The following is a 25,554-nucleotide window of genomic DNA, read 5'->3' on the forward strand; positions in this document are numbered from 1 at the left end:
CTCTCTCCAATTTGTAAAATCTGGAGCTTTTTTCATTTCATAGTGAATTTCATCAAGTTGATCTCAATGTTAGAGCCGGAGTTCTGTCGGGGAAACACTAGTAGGGGTTAGCTGTAAACAAGGGTTGTGGTTAATCCCTTTGAGTCAAATCAGGAGTCAGAATCCGCTTGTGTAGAATCCAAAAGTCAGTCTTTTATTGCATCCATAAGGGGTTACAACCAAAGCTGGGCAGTAGTGTGGCCCGTTGCATATTACGCTGATTTTTATACACTTTCCATATCTCTTATCGAGATATTCATCACAGCGGATGTTCCAGACATTATCCAATTACAATCACTGTGCTTCCCTTTCCGGGCCCAGAGTCTATCTTCTTATTAGGGTTCTAATGATTGCATTCTCTACTTGTGAAACAGTCCTATATGACATTCCATACAAGTAGATCCAGCCCTCAATGTAATCCACACTTTTCCTGTTCCACCTTCTAACTCAGCCAAAATGATATTCCTACACACTGTTCCTCAGCCAACAGCATACACCTGCGAGGCTATGGAACGACGGCATCTCTCTCTCCCTTGCAGCATCTGAACCCGTGGCAATACTGCCCTGGTTCTCAGCCCCCTGCTCACCACTTTCAGTGCAGGGTAGCTGATTTTTCCCCCCTCCCCTTCAACCTGTATCACCACCTCATTCACCAGCAATAGTATAATACATGCTTCCACGATGGCACCAGTGACATTTTGAAACTCCACGCCTCGCTGTGCCATCTGGCGTCCGCTGTCCTCCAGCTAGCTGCGAGCTTCCCAGTGCACGCCGCACTGCTGGCAGGCTTTCTGCGATTGGTGGGCAGGGCAGGAGAGATCAGAATAGGCGGAGATCTCCCTAATGGGGGTGTGTTTACGAAAAGCATGTTCCGTCCAGATCGTTATCATTTACTCATCCGGCTGCTACCGCTATCTAGCCAAGCCTTTGAAGTATGAAAACATCTCTGTCATGCTAGCACAATATCGCAGCACTACAAGGATTCATATTTCTACTAACTCAGATTAGTTCAATAATGGTACAGTGGTTACAATTCACAATAAAAAGAGTGATCGTGGAGTTGAGGACGATGTCTGGGCCACATGGTACATTATTCTGGTGACACGCTGTTCCTCCGCTGGTGACGGCTGTTCCTCCATCCCGGACAAGCTGTCTCCGCCACAAGACCGCGGCTGCTTCGGGAGTGACATGTGGTTGACCGACGGTAGCTGAGCCCCGCCGCTGCGGTCACTGCTCTCCAACTCCCGCGCCCTCTGAGGCCAGGCCGTGGGATGGTGTGTTGGCTGGCATCTCGACTCGCTCTGGTGACAACACTGTGGTTCTGGCAGTGAGCGCAGTGCACAGAGAGCGCCGACCGCCGCGGCCTCCAGTGTATCGTGTAATGGGCTTTAGACCACCGCAGAAAACGGCCGAGGCAATACTGGTGTCTCACAAAAGAGCAAGAGAGTGCTGGTGGCTGTGATTGGCCATAGGATTGGTAGAAGTACGATGGAGGGCGTCGGACTGGTTTCCTCCCCAGTCTATGCGCCTGATTTTAATGGAAAAAGCTAATAAATCTGGTTGCCTTCAGCCCTCTTCAATCCCAGCCCTGCTTGGTACAGCAGCATAAAACGCTCCACTTAAACAAACCAAATGCTGCTGCTCTGAAATACTGGAGAACTAACGTGCTAAGATGCTAGGCTAGGATAGAAGGGAAATATAGAGAAACATAGATTGAAAACATTACCGCTTAGGCTCCATGCTGTAAACATTGCCAGGTTGTTCCAACTATCCACCAGATGGTGTCATTTGGCCAGCTAACAACATTTCCCAGCGGTTCCCCTTCAATCTCACCCCTCCTCCACTTTGTTTGTCTGCTACCCTGTTTATTTTCCACCACATTTTATTTCTCTCGCTTTGTTTTAGGCAGCATGCAATATGTTAAGTAAGCGACTCAGATTATATGTTATTACTGGAAGGTAACATATGGATATTATTTTGCCATAGATCGCCTGACAAAAAGTGACTTTATATTCTGAAATTTCTTGTTGTGTGGTGTGTGGGTGTATGTGACTGGCGGGTCGGGGAGGTTAATGTTGTCAGTAATGGGCTGCAGTCCCAGATGGAGGTTTTTTAGCTGCTGAACTTAATTGGCATGACACAGCCCAGGCAGTGAGCCAGACCAGCCATTCCACAGCTGTAAAGGGGCAGAGAGAACGAAAGGCGGAGACGGAGGGACAGACGAAGAAAGCTACCCCACCCATGTTTACCGTTTGTGTCCCTACCTACCTGCTCCTCCGACTGACACGCCAAGGCCGGGTTCTGTAAAAGATTCTTAATCGTAAATAATTTATTGACGATAAATATATAATTTCGGAAATTCAGTGTAATCAATTATCGGCAGTCGTGAGAGTCTGGCGATTTTTAGATGGACTGTTTATAATCAAGAGTAATTTACTTTTCCTCCATGGAATATATGAGTCCAACACCCACGTTGACTGTTTCAAGAAGGCAGGCCTCAGTGACTGATACTTTGTGTCAGGTGATTGACATCTGGTGACTGAGAGCTAATAACTGATGCCTTCTCTGGGAAGTTTGATCTATGTGCACTAGCAAGGGAGTAACTTTAGGCTGAACATTGGGGGAGTTCAAGTCTCCACCCATTTTATGATTATTGAAGGTGGTATAATACCCACGCCCTTGTGATTTATGCCCATGCATACTAGACATTTAAGGCATAAGATGGTCTTTCTTCCATCAGTTGGACTCTTCTCAGATCTTCCTGAGATATTTTTATTCCAGATATATTATCTCCCCAATCTCTTTGATGGCCCCATCCTTGGCCTCGTTGTTGTATCTGCAATACCACCATTTTCTCAGAGCCCTCATTATGTGCTGTGAGATTTTATCGTTATAAAGCGACAAAACCTGTAGTTTAATTTGCCTCCTGCTATGTAAAGGTCCACTGACTAAGACTTTCATATCTGCTGTAATAACTCATTCCAGGTGACCTATCAGGATTTTTCCATCTGAGTTCCTTGATATTCCAGAACATGTAGTGAACGTGAGAAACCTACTCGCATCTCCCAAAGTGCTGATGCCTGGTGTTTCTTCAACTCACTACGATTATGTGCCTGTTCATTTTCGTCTGTGGCACCGTCATTACTCCACGTAATCGGCGCATAAGTTCTCGAAGTTTCCAAAAAGCCTTTTCTTTGAACCCGTGTAGCTGGTACATCTGACTTCTGCAAACTCACTGTTTTTGGGATTAGTGCCAGGTGATGGTGCAGTTAATTAATAACAGTCACCATTTGCATGGATTACATGTATTAGTACAATTACCTTTTATCTTTTGGTGTAACTGACAGACTTCCAGTTTAACATACATGCCAACATGTTATTGAAACTATATGAACAGGTAAGTGATGATTGTAATCAGGCACCAAATGCTTCTGTGAAGCATCACAAATCCCATTAATGACTGAGTATTTAAGGGTCATTTAACACATGTCTCTATGTTATCATTCACTAACCTGTCTGTGAAGCTCCAGGTCAGTTTGTTGACAGCAGCCTTGGGTCTCCTGACCACTCTGTGTCTTCCTCGCTCCTGTGTTAGATATCCTGCTAGACGCGTGTTCCTGTCCAGACCCTCACAGGTGCTCAGTGCAGTCGGAAGGCAGATTAGCTGAGATTTCAGCCTGTGTGACATTCTGGGTCAGCGTCACACATCTCTGTATATGTTGTGCATAGAAGCATTTATAAACTCTGTTTTCTGCTTGTCATGCTCCTGTATTTACACAAAACATTCACCTTGAGTGTTCAAATAAAAACAGGATGCAGTGTTTGGCTTTGTGAGTTAAAATGCATGTTGTATCATTAGTATTATAAGGTCAGCTCAGTGAGTAGCATGTGGCCTTAGATCTGTAGGATTTGGGTTCAAATCTCGACATTATTTTAACGATAGCGCATATTGTCAGATTCTTGTGTGACTCAGTAGGTTAGGACCCTGCCTGCGAGCGATAGATTGCTGCTTCAAATCCCATGGCTGGCAGATTGATGTGCAAGGCACTAAACCCCAATTTTGTCCAGGGGTGCTTCATGCTGACTGACCCTATACTATGGAATCCCCTCCACCCCCCCGCCACAAAAAAAAAACTTACTCTCACCTGTATATGTGTTTAGAGCAAGACAGGAGGGGTGAAAAGACAATTTCCCCACAGGCATGAATAAAGTATCTATTAAAGTATTATCTTTAAGTATAAGCTTGAGGCTCGGTAATTGTCTTGATACTGTTGACATGTATTTGATTATCTATATCATAATGAAGCAAAGCTAACCATATTGCTGTCTGCATTACAGCTCACACCAGGCAGCAGGTTGTATAGCGGTTTGCTGCTGCCTCATGCCTACAGTATCGGGGGTGTGAATGTTCTACCTGGATTGTGCGGGTTTCCTCCTGGAAACATGCAGTTAATTGGGGTCTCTAAAGACCCCATAGTGTGTGAAGGTCTGGCATTCCATCTAGGGTGTATTGCTGCCTTGTGCTCAATACTTCATGGGATTGACAGTGACCCTGTATTGGATGTGTGGAAGGGCATAACTTTGGGTTGAGCATTAGCGGAGTTGAGGTCTCCACCCATTTAAGGGGGTCCTGGGGGTTGTATTGGCTGGTTTTTATTATTAGAGGGGTTCCAATAATTTACGCCCATGGATAAGCCGTTAGAAGGAGTATTACTACAGCACACAGGGAAACTGCAGGACAGCCCGACTGAGCTGTCTTCCTGATGTGTAGCGCGACACATTACATATGAGGACGTGAGCAAGACAGCACGTCAGCTGCTAAAGACAGAGCAAAGCCCAGGAGCACTTTGTCCAGTTTTATTTTGGACTCACTTCCTGTGGCATCTTTCACCTCCCTGTCATTATGCAGCACGGCATCACACTGAAACACGGAGACCGACCCCAAAGCTCGCAACCCAACATCCTGTCAGCGGGACACATCTAATTAAGAGTTATAAAAGGCAATGAAACAGAATAAAGACAAGCAGTGGAAACTGGCATGAAACAAACAAGCTAATGCTTGCATTTGCTGTTCATTTAATTGAAATTAAGCAGTAATTTTTAATAGATACTACAATTTTGTTCAATCAACGTCTACATACTAACTTCCTCTTAATGTTTAGGGGGCACTTCTCTCCCCAAACTAGTACTGTCAAATATTATTATTATAAAAAATATTGATTAATATTATAAGACAATCGAACTACACAGGATAGCCAGGGCTGGCAATGGCCTGGGGCCCCCGAGATGGGGGGGGGGGGGATGGGTTCTCCGAGGGCCGCCAATTACATAGTACATTGCAACGACAAATCTGCATTATTTGCACATTCTGTTTTTCACAAAAGTGAAAATAAATGTCTTGTGTTTATTAAATTCTTTTTCTCGATATTATTAATTTACACTTCACATTAAAATAAAGGTAATAAATTTTACCGCGCTGGAGGAGGGGCAGTTGGAGGCCCCATTGAGTATTTTGCCTCAGGCCCCCAGAGTCCCTAGAATGCTTCTGACTATACAACAGCTGCAACAAGTGTGTTAAATTATATAAGAGACAAATACGTACTGTGGAGTGTGGCTGAAGGTAATGAGGTATGGTGGCGGAGGTGGGCGAGACACTCGTGTCAGGTGAACGGCCCATCTATCAGGGCGATCGATACACGCTGACAGCGGGACTTTGAGTGCGTGCAGCCAGCAACGCGTTCAAAGAGCAGCGCAGCGCTGGCAGCGCCGTCACGGGGGAGAGTAACTCGGTCTCTGCGGGGAAACGGGGGGGTCGCCGCACTTCTAATTTACAGTGACTGGGGACATCAAATGGACATCATAATCTAATGCACTAGGCAATTCTTCGTGTGTCTCATCTCACCGCACTGGACATGAAAGTCTGAAACTTGCCTGAAATAAGTTTCATATTTAGCTGCTGTAACACACATATAAATTTTGCCGATATGTATAAACAGGAGAATTTTAGTCTTTAATTTAAATGAACGCAGTGGAAATCTATCAGCTTGCGGGACTTGAGCGGTTGCAAAACAAATGTCACGGCAGGGTTTACCAAGCGTTGATGCTGTGAGTGAGTGACAAGGAAAGCCGAGAGCTTGTGTGTGTGTGTGTGTGTGTGTGTGTCGGGGGGGGGGAGCTTTAAAACAATTTGAACTTCACTGCCCACAATCCCCCCCGATATCACAACTGCCTCACCACCGCCTGCAGCTACTTATTGGCCACTATAGCCGCGATTGGTCAACTTCATCCTCTGATGTCAAGACCCAACGTGGGCTCGTCCGATTTCTATTGGCTGTAACATCTGTGTTTTTCCGACCAATAGGGTGGCGGTAGATACGTTGAAGCGGCGGTGGGCGTTTAAGGTGGCGCGGATAGTTACGCGCTTTGTGCCTGTTTTAGTCGTATAAGACTTGCTATTTTCTTACAAGGTGTCGATTTGTGGCTCTTTACTTTGTTAACATGTTGGCAAAGTTAAAAATGTAAAGTTTGACTGAGATAAAGCGGGGTAACCCGCTAATACGAAGAGTTTTTCACGTCGTAGGAAGAGTTCTCAATTAAACCACGTAATTTCTCTAGTACTATACACATAGCCAAAGCAGTAGTCGTAATTGACTTTGTGGATTTAAAGCATTTATAGTTTACCGATTTTTAATAATATTATTAATGTTCATGAGTGGTTCAATATACGAAACATTATGTTCTTCCATCTTGATATCGCTTCTCCTGATGAAGGTCGTGCTTTTACGGCACCTTTTTTTTTTTACTAAAAATGTTGTGCCTGTTTCTTCGTACAAGTAAACTATGTTCATTGTTCCACAGAGTACCGCACAAATAGGTGTGTTGCGGACGGTGAGCAGAGTCTCTCCCAGGATTAGCAGGTTTCTGTTCATTTAGGTATCTTCGCCCGCACACTGGACACAATGAAGACAACATTATTAATGGTCCCCATATAGTGAGGTATTGAATTCCGTGATTAAACTGAAATGTATTGTCGACTACCTGCTAGTTCTATTTCTTCTAATATAAGGCATATAATAATTCACTTAAATGATATTTGTAATACTTGAATGACACAACAAATAACACTATGACAATACGGTTCCCATAATAGGTAATTTTCCGCCATCGCACGTGAGGATTGAAGCTCTGCTGGATTATGTGGCCTGAGGACACAAAAATGACCTGAAGATGAATGGCGTGCAAGAGATGCCAATTAACAGAATAGATGTAGGACTTTGCCCTGCAGTGCACAAACATTATGGAGACATTTTTTTTTTTACATGGCTGGCTGATGTTGACTGGCGTAGTTCATAGCAAAACAAGAGATTGTTGTGTAGTTCTAAAAATACCACCAGAATTACTGTAAGGGTCCTGTTAACAGAAGGTCAATGGAAGTTGAGAAGCATTCACTGTTCATTTGAAATGCACTTTCCTTTTATACAAGGCTGATTTTTTTTAGCCTGCCCGTGTTTTGCCTCTTCATTTTCTTAACAGGGCATCAAGTTGTGGACATGGCAGACATTTTAATTGGGTGAATGAACAACAATGGAGAAAAACAGGAATAATAGTGACAAAGACTCCACCGTTACGGCTGAGGGTGTAATTAAGAGGTTAGCATGTGCCATTGTCCTGGCGGAACCAAAGGACTGGAACAGTCATTAGAGTTTGGATCAGCCAATAACACAGCTATTGTGGCTAGACCCAAACGAATATATTGTTCTGGAACATGCTCTATACAAATGGAATCAGATGTCTTCATTTTGCATTCTCTCTGGACCTGTTCCCATACTGTCCATCTCATTTATGCCACCAGATGCCCAGAAGAAAGACAAATATACTCATATTAAAATCTGACCATGCCCATCAACTGTATAAGCGTAACTGAAAATACACCAATGTATATTTAAACCTACATTCTCATGTTTTATGTTTATCAGATAAATATCATAAAAAGCTTTATTTATGATTAAAATGCTGAGCTTTATTTATAGAATAATCATTGGAAATGTTGGATTTATCTAGTATCTATAGCAGTAGTAATTCTGATGGATTGAATCCTTCCGCAGAGATTTAATGCCTTGCAATTGTGGGGTTTTTCAATTTTAATTACAGGTTAAAATTTGGAAATCTTGAACAGTATGTATATCTTGGGACTCTGGGTGTGGGGAGTTGCTAAATAAGATTGTGCTTTTTTGTGTCCTTTTCTCGGCTGTACTTTTGGGCCGTGAATATTTAGAGTAAATTTCAGTAGAGGCGGAATGAACAAAGCAAACTTCGTAGTGGGTGTCTCGCTCACTCGCTTTCTTCTGTCTCCTCAGATGGTGTCAGTATGCACAATGCACTGAGAGCGGACAGTCAAAGCGAGCGAACAGAGGAAGTCCCACTGCGGCCCTGAAGCCTGTCTCACTGCACTGCGCTCGTTATCGTAGTGAGATGCTGAGCAGGAGTTGTGAGAATAATTACCTGTCTAATGCTTGCAATTAGATGTCATCAATTAGTGCTACTCCTGACTTGAAATTATTGGGGTGGGAGGGAAAGGTAGGAGGTAGCGGAACAGCAAGTGTGATTTGGGATGGGAGAGAACCATGGGTGGGTTTGGAGTAGGGGGAGTACTTGGTCTTTTATGGGATAGAAATGTACAGAGCTGTATGGCCATTCACAGAAGTGCACTGTAACAAGGGGCAAAAGTGATGAAAAATCTTCTAGAATCTTGGAGATGCATATTGATTTGTAACTTCAATATGTTACATAAGTATGATCTGGGTGTGGAGGAAATGTAACATTAGTGAGAGAACCGTCCCCATAAAGGTTAAAGAAAATGACCTCCTAAGGCTTTTGTGGAAAATGTCAAACAGAAAGTTGTGTGACTTGGGTTTTTCTCCAGAACAAAGGGTCCGGCAAAATGCCTGGATGTCGTGGCGATCAACCCCTGACAGCGACACTGTCACTGCGGGGTGGGGCCGCTGGGTCCGGCGGGATTCACGCCTGGCGTATCAAGTTCAGCAGAGCTGCCGTCCTAAATAAACAGCCATTAGGGACGAGCAAACAGCGAGAGCCAGCTGGTCAGGCCGCCTCCGGAGAGGAAATGGGACAAAGCGCTTAAGTGCAAAGATTCCGTACATTCTATTTCCGAGGTATTTTGCGAATACCTAGGATGAACCTTCAGAAGACGTTCTACTACTTCAGATGTGCGTTTTTGTCTGCCTTTCACATAGACCCGTGGCTTTCAACTTGTGGTTGAAAACATCTACGGGTGTCTGTTAAAGAGTTTAATTTCACTCACGGATTTTCTGTGTCTTAATGTTCGTGTGTGTGTCATGTGCTTGTGCTCAATACCCCCGGACCTGATCGGAGCTGACAGACAGGCAGCCCCATGGCTGTCTCCGTCTCCGCGGCTCCACCTTAAGTGCAGCCGTAGCAGTGTTTGTGTTGGAGCCAACAGGCACAATATATTACAGTCTAGGGCTTGCTGCTGAAAAGCTTGCTGGATCTTCTAGTGACCTGCTGTTCTTTCCTGCTTTCCTGCATTTTTTCCCTTTTGGATTCAAATTAAAAACAGTTCTTGGTCTCTCTTTGCTTTTTTATTATTTTTTTTTTCCAGCAAACCCCGAAACCACCCCCCCCGCCAGCTTCACGCCCCCCCCCCTCCCTTAATGAGGAGGAGCGGTAGAAACAGAGAGGAGTAGGACTGTTGGTAAATTTTGGATGGAGGGACGTGTTTATGTTTGTGTCCTCTTGGTGGGGGTGGTGAAAGGCTAGGCGAGATGGGAGGGGGCACTTACTACTAATTCTCAAGTGTACTTTGCTGCCATGGTAATGTATGGGAACCCGGACTGACAGGCGGAAGACCGGGAACAAGAGTGTGACTTCGGTTTTCCGAAGACAGAAGGGAAGAGAGAGAGAGAGAGACAGAGAGGGAGAGAGAGAAAAAAGTGTATTCAAGAGGATCTGATTTACGATACCCTCGTTACACTTCTGTTCTGGAGTGACCCAGAAGAATCGGAGCTCCAGGTTCACAGCAGAGGATTTCCCCAAGGGTGGAAGTAAGGGGTTTGCTGGGTGGACTGGAGCTGGTCCTTCAGTGGACTCTGGCATCTCTTCTGCTTGGACCATGTACCCACAGGGACGACACCCGGTAAGCACACCCTCCGTACAGTCACCTACCAAAGAGTGAGATCTGCACAAAGAGTAACGAGAGATCACTCTGAGGGTGACGGAGTGTTAGCGGTGAACGGCTCGACTCTGAGTGTGATTACACCTGTTTGTCAGCCCTCTTTATCTTGCCCAGCATAAGCGATCAGCTCCTGCTCCAGTGTCGCTTTGACCAGCTGTTCTTGAAAGCCGGTTTCCAGTTATGTAGGTGGCTCTCTACAGCGCCTGTAGCTTGTGTTTGTGCTCAGAGTGCAGCAAAGGGCAGGATCTCACCTTCGCCGGAGCCTCCAGAGTCTCTGGTCTCGGGGGCGTGTAATCCAGAGGAGTGACGGGAAAATAGTTAGCCGCTAATGTTGTAGACGGGAGTTAATGGCCTGTACGTAATTAGCCTGTTTATCTGGTTGAAATGGATCACCGAGAAGTGTGAACTGTTTCACTGCCTCATGTTTTAGATGAGATTGAATTATAAAGTCTTGAATTTTGTAGTGCGCTAAGCCAGTCTTGAAAACTGTAGAAATTAGGCAGTTTCTAAGCAGCGCGAAAAAACTCACAATAGGCAGTAGAACAGTGTAACTGAGAAGCATGCCAGACGTACCTTTCTTCACGCAACATGCGAGTCTAATTCAGCTGGCATTCGTTAGCAGCATTTGCTAGTCTGGCTTCAGATAGATATTAAGGACGACCAGGTATAGAGTAAGTGGAATGTGTAATTTTCTGAAAAGAGGGAGTGTATAGAAGACCTGGAAAAACCTTTTCGAAAACATCCTTGTGTACAAATTATTGAGGTGTCACAACACTGTGTTTGATGCAGTTTGTGTGTGTGTGTGTGTGTGTGTGTGTGTCCCTGCGTGTGCGGTTCTTCACCTTTAACTCCTTGAGGTAATAGATTCAGGACCTGGCATTGAGTCCGTGTTTTGCCTGTGTCTATCATTATCCTGTTCTTGATATATCAAGCATAACTTCTGTCAAGCTCGAGTTAAATGTATAGCCTGAGGTGCATCTCTTATTAATGGTAAAGTCTGGCAATGTAAGATATTTTGCATAAAGGTACAAATGGCAGCGGACTTTTAACTCTGGGACCATGTGACTTGATTGGACAAAAATACATTGTTGGAAATAACAAGTCAGTAGATGTATGAAGCCGCATGGATGTCCTCGTTTTTCTGTGGTGCCTTCAGGAAAGGGTTAAGACTTGATTGCACGGCAAACAGCTGCAGGACTAGTAATTAGTTCCACTGGATTTTTGTGGTTAGCGTTATCTAAAACAGGGCCTGCGCACTGCAACGCTTTGCCAAAAACAATAACAATAAGGGGGGCCGTCGGGGGGGGGGGGGGAGTTGGTTGTGAATGCATTAAGTGCCACGCCTAGAGTTTAAACAGTTGCGAAATGCAAACTTACAATGGCCAATAAGCATCCCCAGACACTGGACCAACACTAGATGCTGCAGTAGAGGTTTGGAAAACCCTCAGTGTTTATTTAATCTCTGCTGTTTTACATGACCAGATGACTTGTCAGAGGCCATCTGACTTCATGGAAAATTACCACCAGACAACGGCTTTGTTAAAATGACGCCCCGGTCAGAGGAACTTCCAGCTGAAGTCCACGCGGATTTGCACACCGCGACTTTGCCGTGCGTTAAACAGGACCGACGGGGTCCTCTCAGAATCTGTTAGGGCTCCGCGAACATGAAGCTGTTGGGAAATCCTCGTGAGGATCATGAATCCCCCCGCTGCCCGCTGGCCTTCTTCCACGTCGGCACCAAGAGAGTGCGAGAGGAAGCGGGAGAGCGGCAGGAGATGAGGGGAGATTGGGAAGATCGGGAAGCAGGAAGGGGTGGGAAAGGACTAAATTAGGTGGAAAGGAGGGCAACGTAAAAGCTTCGGAAGGGGTTATACTCGAGGGCAGACCAAACTGGGGAAGAAGGCCGTGTTTCCGCAGAGTAGTCCTTGTCATTCCTGGTGATAGAATGCGTCTGGAGAGTGTTTATCTGAGCAGGAAGGAGCCCTGATCTGCTGGGGGTGCACTGGGAGAGGGGCTCTGGGATGGACTGGCTTAGGCTCTGCCTGTCAGAGAGCGTTTGATCTCCAAAAAGACTGCTGATGCAATTCCTCTCTCTCTCTCTCCTGCTCTCCCATATCACTTTAAGCCTGAGAACCACCAAAAATAAACAATAAAAAAATAATTAGTGCTGTGATGGCTATCAGCAACTCGGAGAAGCATGTGCAGAACGGCGGCTCTCTCTCGCTCGCTGTCACTTAGCGTGTGTGTGTCTGCTGTTTGTGTGTGTCGCTTGAGCGGCTGCTAATCCCCCAGGTGCCGTACGAGAGCGTCGGGCTCGCTGGGCCTGTGTGGACCTCCTTCCTCTTCTCATCTCCATGTGACACACCAGGTGAAGACAGCAGCTTTTTTGTAACTTAGCTCATTTTACTCTAAATCCCAAGATTTATATCAGAAAAGTGTGGCTGCTATACCGGGACTGACATTTACAGTGACAGAGAGCTTTCTATCTTCTGAGTTCACAAATTTCCCATTAACAAAGGGGGGGGGGGGGGTGTTGTGTGTTTTTGCGTGTACATGCCTCTGCATTTATGTCTAGTTCCTGTACAACACAACTCTCTCTCTGTAATTCTGGGCTTACTTGAGTGTGTGCTTTAGACGTGGAATTCCCTAAAGCTGCTACACTCCCCAAACTAAACTCTTCTGTGTCACTTTTCAGAACTTTTATAAAATATATCTTGAGAGTATATGTGACTATGGTTTGCGTCCGCCGCGGTGCCAATCCCCCGCTTTTTCCGGCAGTTTCTTTCCTACGAGAGGTTTCTCATTGCCGCCACAATGGACGGCCGCCATCGCAAACTGCCCTTCTTATTGGTGCCTGCTCGTGTGGTTACACTTTTGCTTGGTGGTCTGCGGTACGAGGGCTGAGGCCCGGAGAAGGCGGGGCTCTGTATCCCGTGTCTGTGGGGAGCTGGGGTCTGACCGCACGCGGATTGCGGTGTGGGATTTGGCATCATAATGGGGGGTGTTGACGGGTGGGATGGGAACCAGCGTGACCAGATCCCCCTACTATATTCCTATAATCCTCATCTCGTTATGCCCCTTTTAAAAAAACTCCTCTGGCGGATGATAATTTCACGGCACCCTGGCGTCCCATTGGCCAGCTTAGGTGATGTAACTGGAGCCCCATCCTTGTCCCCTGTCACTATTCTTTCTGAAAGTTGGCTCTCGCTGGTGATTGACAACATGATTGGTGCTTGCAGTTTTTGTTTTTTTTTCCCCCCCCATGCATTCTTTTCGGTCATCCTCCCCACAGATAATCCCTTACAAACATCCTGTGACCTGGTCCGGCTCGCCAAAATCACGAATCCCACGTGGCTTTGTATTATTTTCCTCCCTCGTAGATTAACTGGATCAGTTCGAGTTTCAGGACACCCCGTGCTGTCTAACCCTAAATACAAGTCTAGAGATGGTCCGTCGAGGTCTCTGGCACCTTTATATCGCTGGTGTGTTTGCTCCACCAAGGTGGAAACGCATTTAGAACATAGCTTTCAATATGAATGCATTGTAAAAGACGCAAATGAAATATATTTAATTTAGCAGCTTTATTAGTAGTTAAAGTACAAGCGTGATGCTGCCGCATTTATGAAATGTGTATTCCTGATGCCAAAATGTCCAACTCCAAGGAGAGTAAAATGAATCAGGCCAACACTCACACCCTAGGCAGTATGCAGTGTGAAAAAAAACACAAGCAAATGAAGTCTAGCTCTGAAATGCAGGCAACCGGTCGATTTTACCACTATTCTCAAATGAAGCGGGGGGGGATTCAATGTAGCGTGAATAAAGGTTAGTGGGGAGAAGGTGGCAAAGACCTCTGCGCCCCCCCCTCCCGTCACCCTAGTACTCTGAGCCAGTCCAGGCAGCTCTGAGCCTGCAGCTTAATTACTCGAAAGCCTGCGGAGTGTCTGACCTCCACCGTTAGCCTAATTGGAATTTAATTGAATTTTGCTTGTCTAGACTAATTAGGCTCCTACTGAAACCACCAGTCCTTTAACTGCACAGTGCTGAGCCAGGGAACCCTCAGCCTGTAGGGAGAGGGGGGTGCTGCAGTGCAGAGCTGCTGTATGTGTCAAAGGCCACTGGATGCTATGAGGGCTGTTGGATCATGCAGACATGAGAAATACAGGTCAGGGGGAAGAGCGATGGATTGGCAGGCAATGACAAAAAGTCAAGGGTAAGGAGGTAGTGGGATGAAGCAGTGTTTCCCCACCAGGTCTGTGGTGATCACCACAGTGCACGTTTTTGCTCCCTCCCAGCTCCCGGTCTGTGGGTCCCTGAGGACGGGGTTGGGAAACACTGGGCTAAAACACCAGAGATGGTCACCTGTGTGCCACGAACTGGACACCACATTTACAGAACAAGTTCAAAATTCAATTCATTTCAAAATTTAATTTATTCATTGACCTAGGCCTTGGCTCTCAAAGAATCACCCCGACATTAATAATTATCAGCAGGAATGTGTTTAATTCAGGTTGGTCTCAATAAGTACTGCTGCAAAAACATTTCTGAGCAAACCATTGATGCCCCACACATTTCAAATCTTAGATTAAGGGCATTGATGCTGTCGGAAGAATATCAGACTGACCCACAGTAAGTGTGGGGCTCCGTGTCGCTACAATTAACCGTGAAGTCGGATGGCGTCCTTGTGTCTGATCCTTGGAGCTGGGACTTCCGACGATCCGAATTTCATCCAAACATTCCTCAGCATGGAAAGAATTAACACCCCTCCCTTTGTTGTCATTGTCTATATGCCTCAGTGCATGATGACATTGGGGGAAAATAATTTAAAGTAATAGGAGTGAGTTATTTTCTTCCTCCACAGAGTGCCTGCTAGGCCTGGCTCGTAATGCCTGTAGGATACTTGTGTTTGAGTGCTTCAGTCCCATTTCTTTCTTTAGTGCCACTTCTCATTCTCTTAGCCTGTGCAAGTTCATAATTGCATAATCACTTAATTACAGCCTCCAATCGATTTCTGTCCGATGACCGGGGGCTGCCGCCGCATTAGTATGTGGGGCCTGTAGCCGTGGCTTAACTTTTCAAACTTAACAACAGAAATGCAGACAGAGAATGTCTGGTAACTGCCCCCCCCCCCCCACTTTTATCTCCTAAGGTCCCTCTGCAGCCTGGCCAGTCCTTCAAGTTCACTATCTTGGAGACACTGGACCGCATCAAGGAGGAGTTCCAGTTTCTGCAGGCGCAGTACCACAGGTAGGTCCAGTGGCTCCTGCAGCACTGGGACCCTCCAGCTTCACTGGCAGGTTATTGGTCTGTCTGGCTCCTTTTTACTGCCCCCATTGTATGGGATACAGCGACTGTGTGTTAGGGAATCACTCTTTAAGAAGGGTAATGAAGGACACTAAAGACTTAACAAAGTCTATTAATAAAATTATATCAAATGTTAATATAGTGTAATGCATATTAGTGGTTAATCTATCCATAACTGCTTATCCAGTGCAGAGTCCAGCAAGCAAAAGGCACGGAAAGACCCTGGATGGGATGTTCCCCCCCCCACCCCCCAATACACACACACACACAGCCCCAGGGGGAATGACACCACACTGATCCACCATGAAGACCCAGGTTCATATATATCTTTTTATAATACATATTATCCATCCATTTATCCATCATCCAAACGCTTATCCTGGTCACGGTTGCTGTGGGCCTGGAGCCTTAAAGTAAATATTAAATAATATTAAATATTAACACTTGCAGGACCACTGGCAGCCGCTGGTATTAAATCAGCATTTCCCCACAATGCCGCACCCTGTCCTCATCGCTGTATGCATTCTGAGACCTTTGTGTGCATTACAGACACAGCGTCACACGCTTGGTTGTAGAGTTCATTAGAGGACACATCCATTCTACATTCTTGCCCCCCCCTCCCCCCCCGAAGTAATCCACTACAGCAACAGAAGTCCAGACCCTTCTATAAGCAAAGGGAGAAAATCCTTATTTGTAATGAGGAAAAAACCTTTTAACACGAGATGGATAAATCCTTTGGGCAATAAGTAGTAACGTTTGTGGTAAATACCTCTGATGGCTGACCTGGAGGTCCTGGTGGTCTGGGCCCAGAGAGAGAGAGCAGATGCAGGTGGGACAGCGTGTGGGTCGTGTCATAATGAAGCAGGCCGTCTCTGCCGCGTGTCCCTCAGCCTGAAGCTGGAGTGCGAGAAGCTGGCGAGCGAGAAGACAGAAATGCAGCGGCACTACATCATGGTGAGTGCCGCGCTCGACGCGCGTGATCCAGCCCTTCGCAGGGACAGGCCATCTTCAGGGCGACTGTCCCAGACGGCTCCTAATACAGCTGTGGTTTGGCCTCTGATCAGGGCTGTCTTTACTACTATTAAATACGGGGGGGGGGGGGGGGGAAACTGGAATGCGTTACATCAGAGTGAGTGTTCTAAGAGACAGAGTGAGTATGAAAATAACAGATGCATTTGTATCTCTGCAGCCTCGGCTGATTTGTGTTCCTTAGGCGATGGGATACTTTATGTATTATGAGTCAACTGTAGTATACAAACAGACAGATCAGCCCAGAATAAAATGCAATTATCCCGCCTAATACCACACAGTTTAATATTAGCTGGCTAGATCAAAATACAGAAGCCAGCCAGATGTAGACTTATTTTGGGTTTTTGTAAATCATTAATTTTGCACTGTCTTGTCTACCTAGTGCAAACCAGCTTTCTTTGGTCATCATTAATAGTGTCCCAAGGGGGTCCCCTGTCCCCCCGATAATCAGAGAGGTGCAATTTGTGGCATTTGATCGACAGTTAAACCTACATCACGCATGATAACTGCCGTATTTGTTTAAAAAAAGACTTGGCAATCGAAGGCTGCTATTATGAGAGAACAGTACTGAAACTTTTATAGCCCAGTGATTTGGACCAAAGTTCAGTGCAGAATTTGGCTTGTCAATGGATTAGTTCACTGGATTCGTTTCTGTATTCCCTTGTACACAGCATGCTGCAGCTCGGACGAGATGCAGTGCTGACTGCATGTGCGTGGCGGGTGGGAGTCTGTACACGCATGAAGATGTATGTATGTGTGACGAAAGGGGGGGTAGCGCAGACACAGACACGTGAATAAAGTGTAAGGATGACTCACTGCTTTCCAGAGTGAAGATAACTCAGAGGAATATATTTAGTCACGTAGACCTGTTGTCTGCGCTAAGACTTGTTTCAACAGGCATTCCATTTATTGATTTAAAATTTTAAAATCCATTTTTCCTTTTTGCGTTAAAAACACAGCTACGGGATGTCCTTTCCTCTTCACGTTTGTGCGGATAATTTACGGTGGGACGGCGGTGGATTTGTAAACACGCGTGGGAATAATCGGGGGGGGGGGGGGGTGAGGCAGGCTGTTGGGTCTGTAGGAACGCCCGACTTGAGCGCGGTGTGGAGGGGGGGGGAAGCCATTTTGAGCATGTTGCACATTTCGTGTGTGAGCTGGGAGCTGGGTACCAGTGAGGAGACGCTTCAGATTCCGGTGAAACGGGGCATGAGTGGGCCGATACCGGGCGGGTACAGCTGGCGCTACATGCGGCTTCCCGTTCAAAGGCAATACACTGAGCTTATGGCGCGTTTGACACACACAGGTTGTATGATGCATAGGTGTGAGTATATCGGTGTTTGAAAGGATGTAGTGCTTAAGATGGGTTGGGGGGGGGGGGCGCAACACCGCGTGGTCACTCGCCCCTGACAGCCTGCGTCTTTGATGGGAACCTGCGGCGGGGGGGGGACAAGGGAAGGTTAGTTTAGGACTCTCAGCTCGTCTCTCCAATGCGTTTTGATGCCCCCCCACTGCCCCCCCTCACTCCAGCAACCTTGTCCTGAGCAATGAGGGAGGGGCAGGAGACCAGTTATGATAATAATTGCCCCGTGCCCCCCCTCCCCCAGTAAGCGTTAAGTTCCCATGACATACAACAGTGTGATTTAGGGGATTTTGAAAACATGAGCCAGATGCACAAAAGGATCGCATCTGTTTTCAGAGACTTAAACCCGTCACGGATAAGTCTGGGTTGTCTGCTGACATGTGAGTGCTGCTCAGATATTTTCAGAAATATTGCCTGGGTCGTTTACTCATTACTGAAAAGCATGCTGTTAAATTCTAATTCTTGGTATTTTAAAGATTATTCTAAAACAGTCTGTTTTAGTGACTGTGAGTTTACAATATGTGGTTTCGAAGGTCCACGACTAGAGGCGTTCTGGGAAAATGAGCACTAACATACCATGAGTACGCTGACGGACCCCCAACTGCAGCACTTAGTAGGTTTCTCTACTGTGAATGTAGCCTGTCTGTAGGACAACCCATAATTTAAAATATGGTGCCCGAAGTATGTTTTACCCATAGCAGACTTGATATGCTTCACCTGTAAAACCTACCAGTACATTGGCCCACATGGTAGATATACACATGTAACCACAGAATAATGTCAGTGTTTAAGAATGTAATTTTTAAAGTACATCAATAACTGTATATCTAATAACGTTCAACAATAAATACGGGCGTTCTCTTTCAAAGACGTCACCATGGTCCCTGGACAAACAGACCAGCTGCTGTTTACAGCTTCCCTGACCTCTGACCCCAGCCAGCCGGCTGCCCCCCCATTAGATAAACGATGACGGCAATAGCCTCTCCAGGTGGAGGGTGACTCACTAGGGGCAACGTACGCAAAAACGCTCAGTGGGTGAAAATGCAGTCGCAGTTCTGGATTAGAGAGAACAGTTAATGTTTCCATTAAACCTTTACAGCACACTGAGTATCTCCTGTCCTTCTAGATTTTGTTGTGTAGAAGATTTTACACATTTATGAATAGATGATTTGGGGACATTCTGAATATAGACATGGACTAAAGCCAGCAAATTGCATTGGTTCAATGGTAGAGCTTAAGAACCTGCTTCTCCAGCTTTGAAACACCTTGACAGACGACACACACACACACTTAGAGTCCCGTGGAAAAAGGAGAGCTCCGGAGACACAGTGTTGACGTGTCAGTGGGACAGCGCCCCCCGCTGTCATGGAGGTGGGCCAGGAGACATTTCCCTCACACTGAGCACTGAGACTGACAGGGCGAAACACACAAAACACAAAAGGGGAGTTTATGTGCTGTGCTGAGTGACAGCTGAAAGCGTGCAATGCCGAGATCGTATGACGTTGACTGACTTGATAACAGCATCTCCCACTGGCTGAGCAGGACCGCAACAGAATCTCTGCGTTGGCTGTTTAGCTAGATAGAGAAGGTTTAGTGACTCTCGCTGACGTTTGGCTACACCTTATAGCAGACACATACGCATATACAGGTAGTTTGATTTGCTTGTAGGGTTTGCTTTGTAACGCTTTTGGTGCAGCTAATTTTAAGTTTATAATGGAATATTATAGATCCGGCGTAAGATTTCTTGCGTGAGATTGAGAGTCTGAAAGCGTGAGTGTCACGCCAGATGTGTGAGTGTTGACAGCCCTGTTTTAGAGTATGTGCAACTTATTATCATATTACGCAGGTTTGATTTCCACATTGGAAGGGAACAGATCAGCGCCAACCCCACGCCCCTCTAAACAAACACAGGACTCCCACGGTATTGGTCAGGACACATCAATAGCGTCCAAAACCCAAATCTGTGCTTGATTATGACTAACATCAGTCCAAAAAAAACATCCCTAAAATCAGGTGTCCTTTAGTTGGGTTTGAGATATAAATTGTCCTTTGACCCTCACACCATACTTTCATTTACGTCGTCGATGGTTGAGAAACCCTTTCGATCCTGATCTGTGACGATGCCCACAGCTTCCTGATGGCCGCCTCTCTTTCATCGGTCAGCCAGATACTAACTCTTCAAGGGCCGCTCTGTATATAACAGCCTTTTCTCGTTGAAGCGCACTGCCGTCTTGCAGACAGAGCGCTGTGTATCCTGGCACGGCACAGCCGAGGAGCCCCTTCTCCTTTTCTCTGTCTATACATGTCTCTTCTTCTCTGTTTTTACTTTTTCTGAGCAGGTTGAATCGGCTGTTCCCTTTAATCGCGCGCTTGTTTGAGATCGCCCGGCTGAAAAAGGGCCCGTCTCACAAAAGATGTTTTATGTAGGATCGTATCCCTGCGGTTTTATACCCAGATTAAAGATGTAAATGGGAGGATGTTATTGAAAAATCTTGAACTTGGGTGGGGGCATGATGGTGGGGGGGGGTGGAAGTGTTGAGGCTCACAGAGAGAAACTAATGATTTGGATTGATAAAAAGAAAGGGGGAGGGCAGACAGAAGCAGAGGGGAGGAGGTCAGGGCTGGTTTGTGGGGGGGGGGGGGTGTTATGGTCCGTGTCCTCATTTCTCAGCACTTAATACTCATCACTTTTTTATTTCATCCTCAGTATGGGGCTGGTCATTTAAAGAAAATCGGCCCACATATTTCTAATTTACTGCCATGGATTATGAATTATGTATTCTGCACCTGCAGTCTCTGTGTGGCCATATGTATCACGACTGCGGCACAATGTAACAATATAACAATATGTTGCCACGGTGCTGTAATCATACATGACGTAGGATGGTAACTGATACAGGTATTGTCCACGGGTCAGCACAGGGGATTCAGGAGGACAGCTGGGCTTGTCAGCTCCTAAAAACAGCTACGATCAGCCCTACCCCTGCCTCTCTGCAAAGACAGACCCACGAGGGCTGCTTATGTTGTTAATATGTGCCACGCAAAGGCGTTCTGTGGATTTATACAACTGACACAGTGTGTGAATGTGGATTTATACAACTGACACAGTGTGTGAATGTGGAAAAGTGCACTGTGAATGTGGAGGAAAAGTGCACTGTGAATGTGGAAAACTGCACTGTGCCTGAGCTGCTTTAATGGCTTTTCCATATTTTTCCCCTCAGTACTACGAGATGTCCTACGGCCTGAATATTGAAATGCACAAACAGGTAAGATGCGCTTCTTACTCGGCGATCCAGCAGCTTCAGCTCTGTAATGGAGCCCGATGGCCGCTGTAGTACTGGCCGGTGTGTTAGGCTCGGACCTGCCACTGGCAGCGGTGCCCTGTGCGTGAGCCGTGGCTGACCCGCTCCAGCCAGCCTCCGCGCCACTCGCTCTGCACTACAGCGGGGCCGTCATCCAAGGTGACTTGCGGGCCCCTGAGATGTTGACGCATGCCGCCGTTGGCATGGCAGCAACCTGCATGGCACGGAAGTGAGCGGTGGACTGGCTCTGGGGGGGGGGGGGGGGTACTGTCCCTCCCCTTGGGACTGAGATTGAAGGGGAACATGGTAGACTGGCGGCTGCCTCGTCACATAGCTGCCGGTGATTATGGCTAAATCTGTCCTGTGCTCGTCAGCTGTACATTATCTCTGTTTACCATCTTTGTGTTTACTTACTTTATAATGTTTGGAGAAATCCTGCTTTTTATTATTGATTTAGCTTTTGCCCTAATTTGAGTCTTCTTGAAGCGACTTCCACACATTGACCTGATTCTCACTATAAAGTTTTTTTTTTTTTTGTGGTACAAATGGGATCCAGGGATAGATCCTACTCAGAACAAGGGTGGGGATGCATGGTGATTTATTTAGTTTATTTTTTTTACTTTTTCTGGTAAGCAGTCAGGCCCTAACTGACAGCCCTAAAGAGGCACTATGCCTATCTGCTACACTGGTCTCTCCCTAGGTCACATGACCATCCAACACATGTGCCTAATCCTACCCGACCCGAAGTGCCGCTTTCTCCACTGATCTGTGGGCCACCCCCCCGTCCTCATTCAGATGGTCAGCAGTGGTATTTTGGCTGTCCAGATATATGTAAATGCCTGTTTATTTGGGATGAATATCTATAATGTAGTATTTACTATACTGGCTCAGTTTCAGCAGTGTGTTGTGACCTGAATCCCAGATCGTCTGTGGTTGTGAGCCATCCTGGGGCTGCGCCCCCACGCCTTCCCTCTCAACAAACCCATTTGCTTCCTAATAGGATTCGGTCTGCCCCCCCCTCTCCCCACCTCCTCCCATTTTTGTATTCCCGGCCGTATCTCGGTGAATTTAGCTATATTTCCTGCCATTTATTTAAGGAGCCAGATTAGGATGTGGGTGTTTATGTGGGGCAGCAGGAATGGTAGACTGGGGCGAGTGTGCCCGTGTTTGTGCCCGTGTTTGTGAACGTGTGTTACGGTGCCTTGCTGTCCCTCTTCGCCGGCGGTGATGACATCACCTTGGCTAAAAGCGATTACATCCTGTGTAGTTTGTCTTTAAGCATAATGAGCTCGTTATCCATTTGCCACCTGTGTGGGGACATGCGACTGTGCACGTTCCCACTAGTAAGTAGCTAAGTGCACGAAAAGATCTGTGAACTTTCAGTTTCTATTCGGTACGTACTGCTGAAAAAGACTGTTGTGTGTCTTATGGATTTATTCTTTTGATGCTGCCCAGTCCGTTAGGATGATTTGGTGTGTGGAGTGAGGAGATAAAACCCTATTGATTTAGAGTTGGGGTCTCCACACCCCGATGCATGGACCTAGTACCAGTCCATGAATTTTTTGTGCAATGTAAACCGGTCTGTGAAAATGAAAAGGTTGGGAACCCCTACTTTAGAGGCAATAAGGGACGTTGTTAAAAATATCCCTGATGGGGGGATTAGGGCTGAATTTCGGATGCGAGGCTCCATTTTTGGAGACGCTCTGTAAAGGAGCCCCTTTTTGTCTCTGTTCAGGCGCCCGCTCCTCATTTCTGTGTGCGGCTGTTATAAATCGATGCGTGTGGCTTTTTTCTGTGTGCCGTAGCGTTTAGCTCCTGCTAGCTTTCTCTGTCCGCGTTTTGGGTATTGAATGTGGGATTTGTCTGCACACGTGTTTGCAGAGAGAGGCTTCGCTTGTGTGGGGGACGTGCCCGCATGCGGCTTTGTGTCTCTGTGCATCCTGCACCCTGTGTGCCTAATGGCTTTGTGTGTGTGTGTGTTTGTACATGAGAGAGATGGAGCGTGTGTTTCTGCATTCGTCTGCTGGTGCTTTCGTGTATTTTGTCTCCTCTCCTTTCCTTCCTCGTCTCCCGAACCGTGAGGCCATCAATCAGATGAGGAAGGGTGGGTGACTGGTCGGGTGCCAGGGAGAAGAGGCTGGCGCACTGCCTAGAGAGACCGGGGGGGGGGGGGGGGGGGGGCAGGCAATCGAGGAAGGGAGAATGTGGGAGGATGAAAGGAGAGCAATAGATTTCTGGGCTGTTACTGAATACCCCTGGGCCTGTGACCACAATCGCTGAGTGATTAGGCCATCACTCGTTGCAAATATTTGCCTTTAAATGTTTGTGGAGAGAGGGAGGCAGCTCCATTAGCCTGCCGGTGGAAAAGCGATAAGCATTAGCACAGAGCCCGGGCTCTCTGCTGCCAGCACCGGGATGGGAAGAGCGTAGGGGCTCTGCACACACTCCCCCGTGGCCGCGGCCAGGTGTCTGCCCCCCACCACCCCACAGCAGCCCCCCACCACCCCACAGCAGCCCCCCGACCCTCCGCCTGGTCCGCGGCATCGCCTGTGCCCGATCGGTGAGGGTTACCCGGAAATAAATGAGCCACTAACTACTCTTATCGTTAGCGAATGCTAATGCTATCATTAGTTACCATCCCAGTGGCCGAAACATTCACGTTACGTTAAGTTTCGATTCATTGCAAATAGAAAGTGCCCCTAAATAGAGTTTAATTAAAAATTTTGAAATGAGATATTCCTGCAGACATTTAATCAGCCCACATTTAATGTGTTGTTGCCAGACATGGGACTATTACTTTTTTTATTTATAAAAAATTAATTTTATTTATAATATCGTTGTTAAATTGTAGGATAGCCAGTCAGGAAGGTGGGATTCCTGTGCGTGCCGGTTTGGGCTATAGTGTCGAGCTCCGTTCCTTGGATGATCCCTTAAACATGTCTTCCATATCATTATACCGGTGATTTTCCAGACCTATCGCTACTCTCAAGGTTACCTGAAAATGTCTTCTTGTCTTAGCGATATTTCGTCCGGTTTGAGAGTAATTGATTTAATGAACGCTTACCCAGGCAAACTGTGTCCTGCATATTTTTAGTTTGTTCTTGGGAGAGGGACCTTGGGCACCGGAGGGAGGACGGATGGGATTTTGTGGTCTGTGCCTGTGCTGTTTTGCCATTTTGAAGGTGACGAGCACCGAAACACGCCGCGGTGTTTGCCGTCCACAGCCCGGCGTCTTATATGGTAATGTGCCAACACCAGATCCACAGCAGCTGGGATTCAGAGCCACATAATGAGAGGAATCTGCTCGGGGCGGCACTGGGAGCGACACTCAGGTCTCACCCTGCTGTCCGTACCCCTCACCCAGGGTGCGTGAGGGCAGGGGGCGAGTCTAGGATTTTTTTTAAGAGGGAGAAGGGACACAAGAGGAGCCGTGATTCATACAGAGAGGGCAATCTTATCATTAACCAATGATATGTGTTGAACTGGTGAATGACAGGAGAAGGGGTGCTCCGAGGGCCAATCAGCTGGAGCCAGAGCTGGAGATGGCCCCGCCCATATAAACACACACCCTTACGTGATGGAGAGGGGTGGATCGAGGTGAGGCAGAGCTGCGAGAAGAAGGGAGGGACATAGAGGAAGGAGGGAAAGACAGACTTTCACGTGAGAGAATGGACAGCAGAGAGGGAGAGAGAGGATGCGATGTGTTCAGGCATCAACAGAGAGCGTTCTGTGTACGCAGGCAGCCAGTGGAAGAAAAGGTCATTCATTCTCCAATACAGTAGTTTGTACCGTCTCACAGTGTGAAACTCAGATGCCTAATAGTGCAGATGGTGCACAAAGCCTCTTCCAGTACCAGCCCCTTTATTCCCAGTACTGCCCCTGTGTTGGTTTCGGGGGGGTGGGAGAGGGTAAGCGAGACGGTCGCTCACCAGTATGCTGTGTCCTGTCTTACAGGCCGAGATCGTGAAGCGCCTCAGCGCCATCTGTGCCCAGATCATCCCCTTCCTGTCTCAGGAGGTGGGTACTCGTCGTCGCCGGGGGTTACCGGCTCCGCCTCCCGCCGGGTGGTAGCAGATACACCCCGAATGCGGCTCCCGCTCAGGAGAGAGGAGTGCGGCTCCTCTCCAGCTCAAAGGTTTCTGTCGGAAGGGACCCGCCTGGATCTGTCAGTGTCTTAAGCTTTAAACTGGATGTCGGCTCGGCCCTCCGAGTCCCTCATTAAAAGTTCTGACAGCAAAGGCTCTGCTTGCCAATGTTCCTCGGCGATTATGCACGTTCTGACGGGGAGTCTGTGAAGCGCGGCTCAC

General features: G+C 47.0%; 1 protein-coding gene across 4 annotated transcripts in view; it reads left to right on the forward strand.

Annotated features, from left to right (window-relative positions):
* The first annotated feature begins 6,421 nt into the window (after positions 1-6,421).
* The window catches only part of tle2b (TLE family member 2, transcriptional corepressor b), a 29,378-nt gene continuing 10,245 nt past the window's right edge, over positions 6,422-25,554 (forward strand). For 2 of the 4 annotated variants that reach the window (XM_072700056.1, XM_023843765.2), the window contains exons 1-9: positions 6,422-6,506; positions 6,898-7,035; positions 7,190-7,305; positions 7,573-7,688; positions 8,397-10,213; positions 15,399-15,496; positions 16,444-16,507; positions 21,167-21,211; positions 25,202-25,264. In XM_072700056.1, the coding sequence (XP_072556157.1) occupies positions 10,190-10,213; positions 15,399-15,496; positions 16,444-16,507; positions 21,167-21,211; positions 25,202-25,264 (294 nt within the window). In that variant the 5' untranslated portion in view covers positions 6,422-6,506; positions 6,898-7,035; positions 7,190-7,305; positions 7,573-7,688; positions 8,397-10,189. Of the gene's footprint in view, positions 6,507-6,897; positions 7,036-7,189; positions 7,306-7,572; positions 7,689-8,396; positions 10,214-12,544; positions 12,621-15,398; positions 15,497-16,443; positions 16,508-21,166; positions 21,212-21,277; positions 22,641-25,201; positions 25,265-25,554 lie in introns of those variants that run through there. The other 2 variants (XM_023843767.2, XM_023843766.2) reach the window with 2 other exon arrangements.

Source organism: Paramormyrops kingsleyae, chromosome 15 (genome assembly GCF_048594095.1).
Source record: "Paramormyrops kingsleyae isolate MSU_618 chromosome 15, PKINGS_0.4, whole genome shotgun sequence".
NCBI classification, from domain to species: Eukaryota; Metazoa; Chordata; class Actinopteri; order Osteoglossiformes; family Mormyridae; genus Paramormyrops; species Paramormyrops kingsleyae.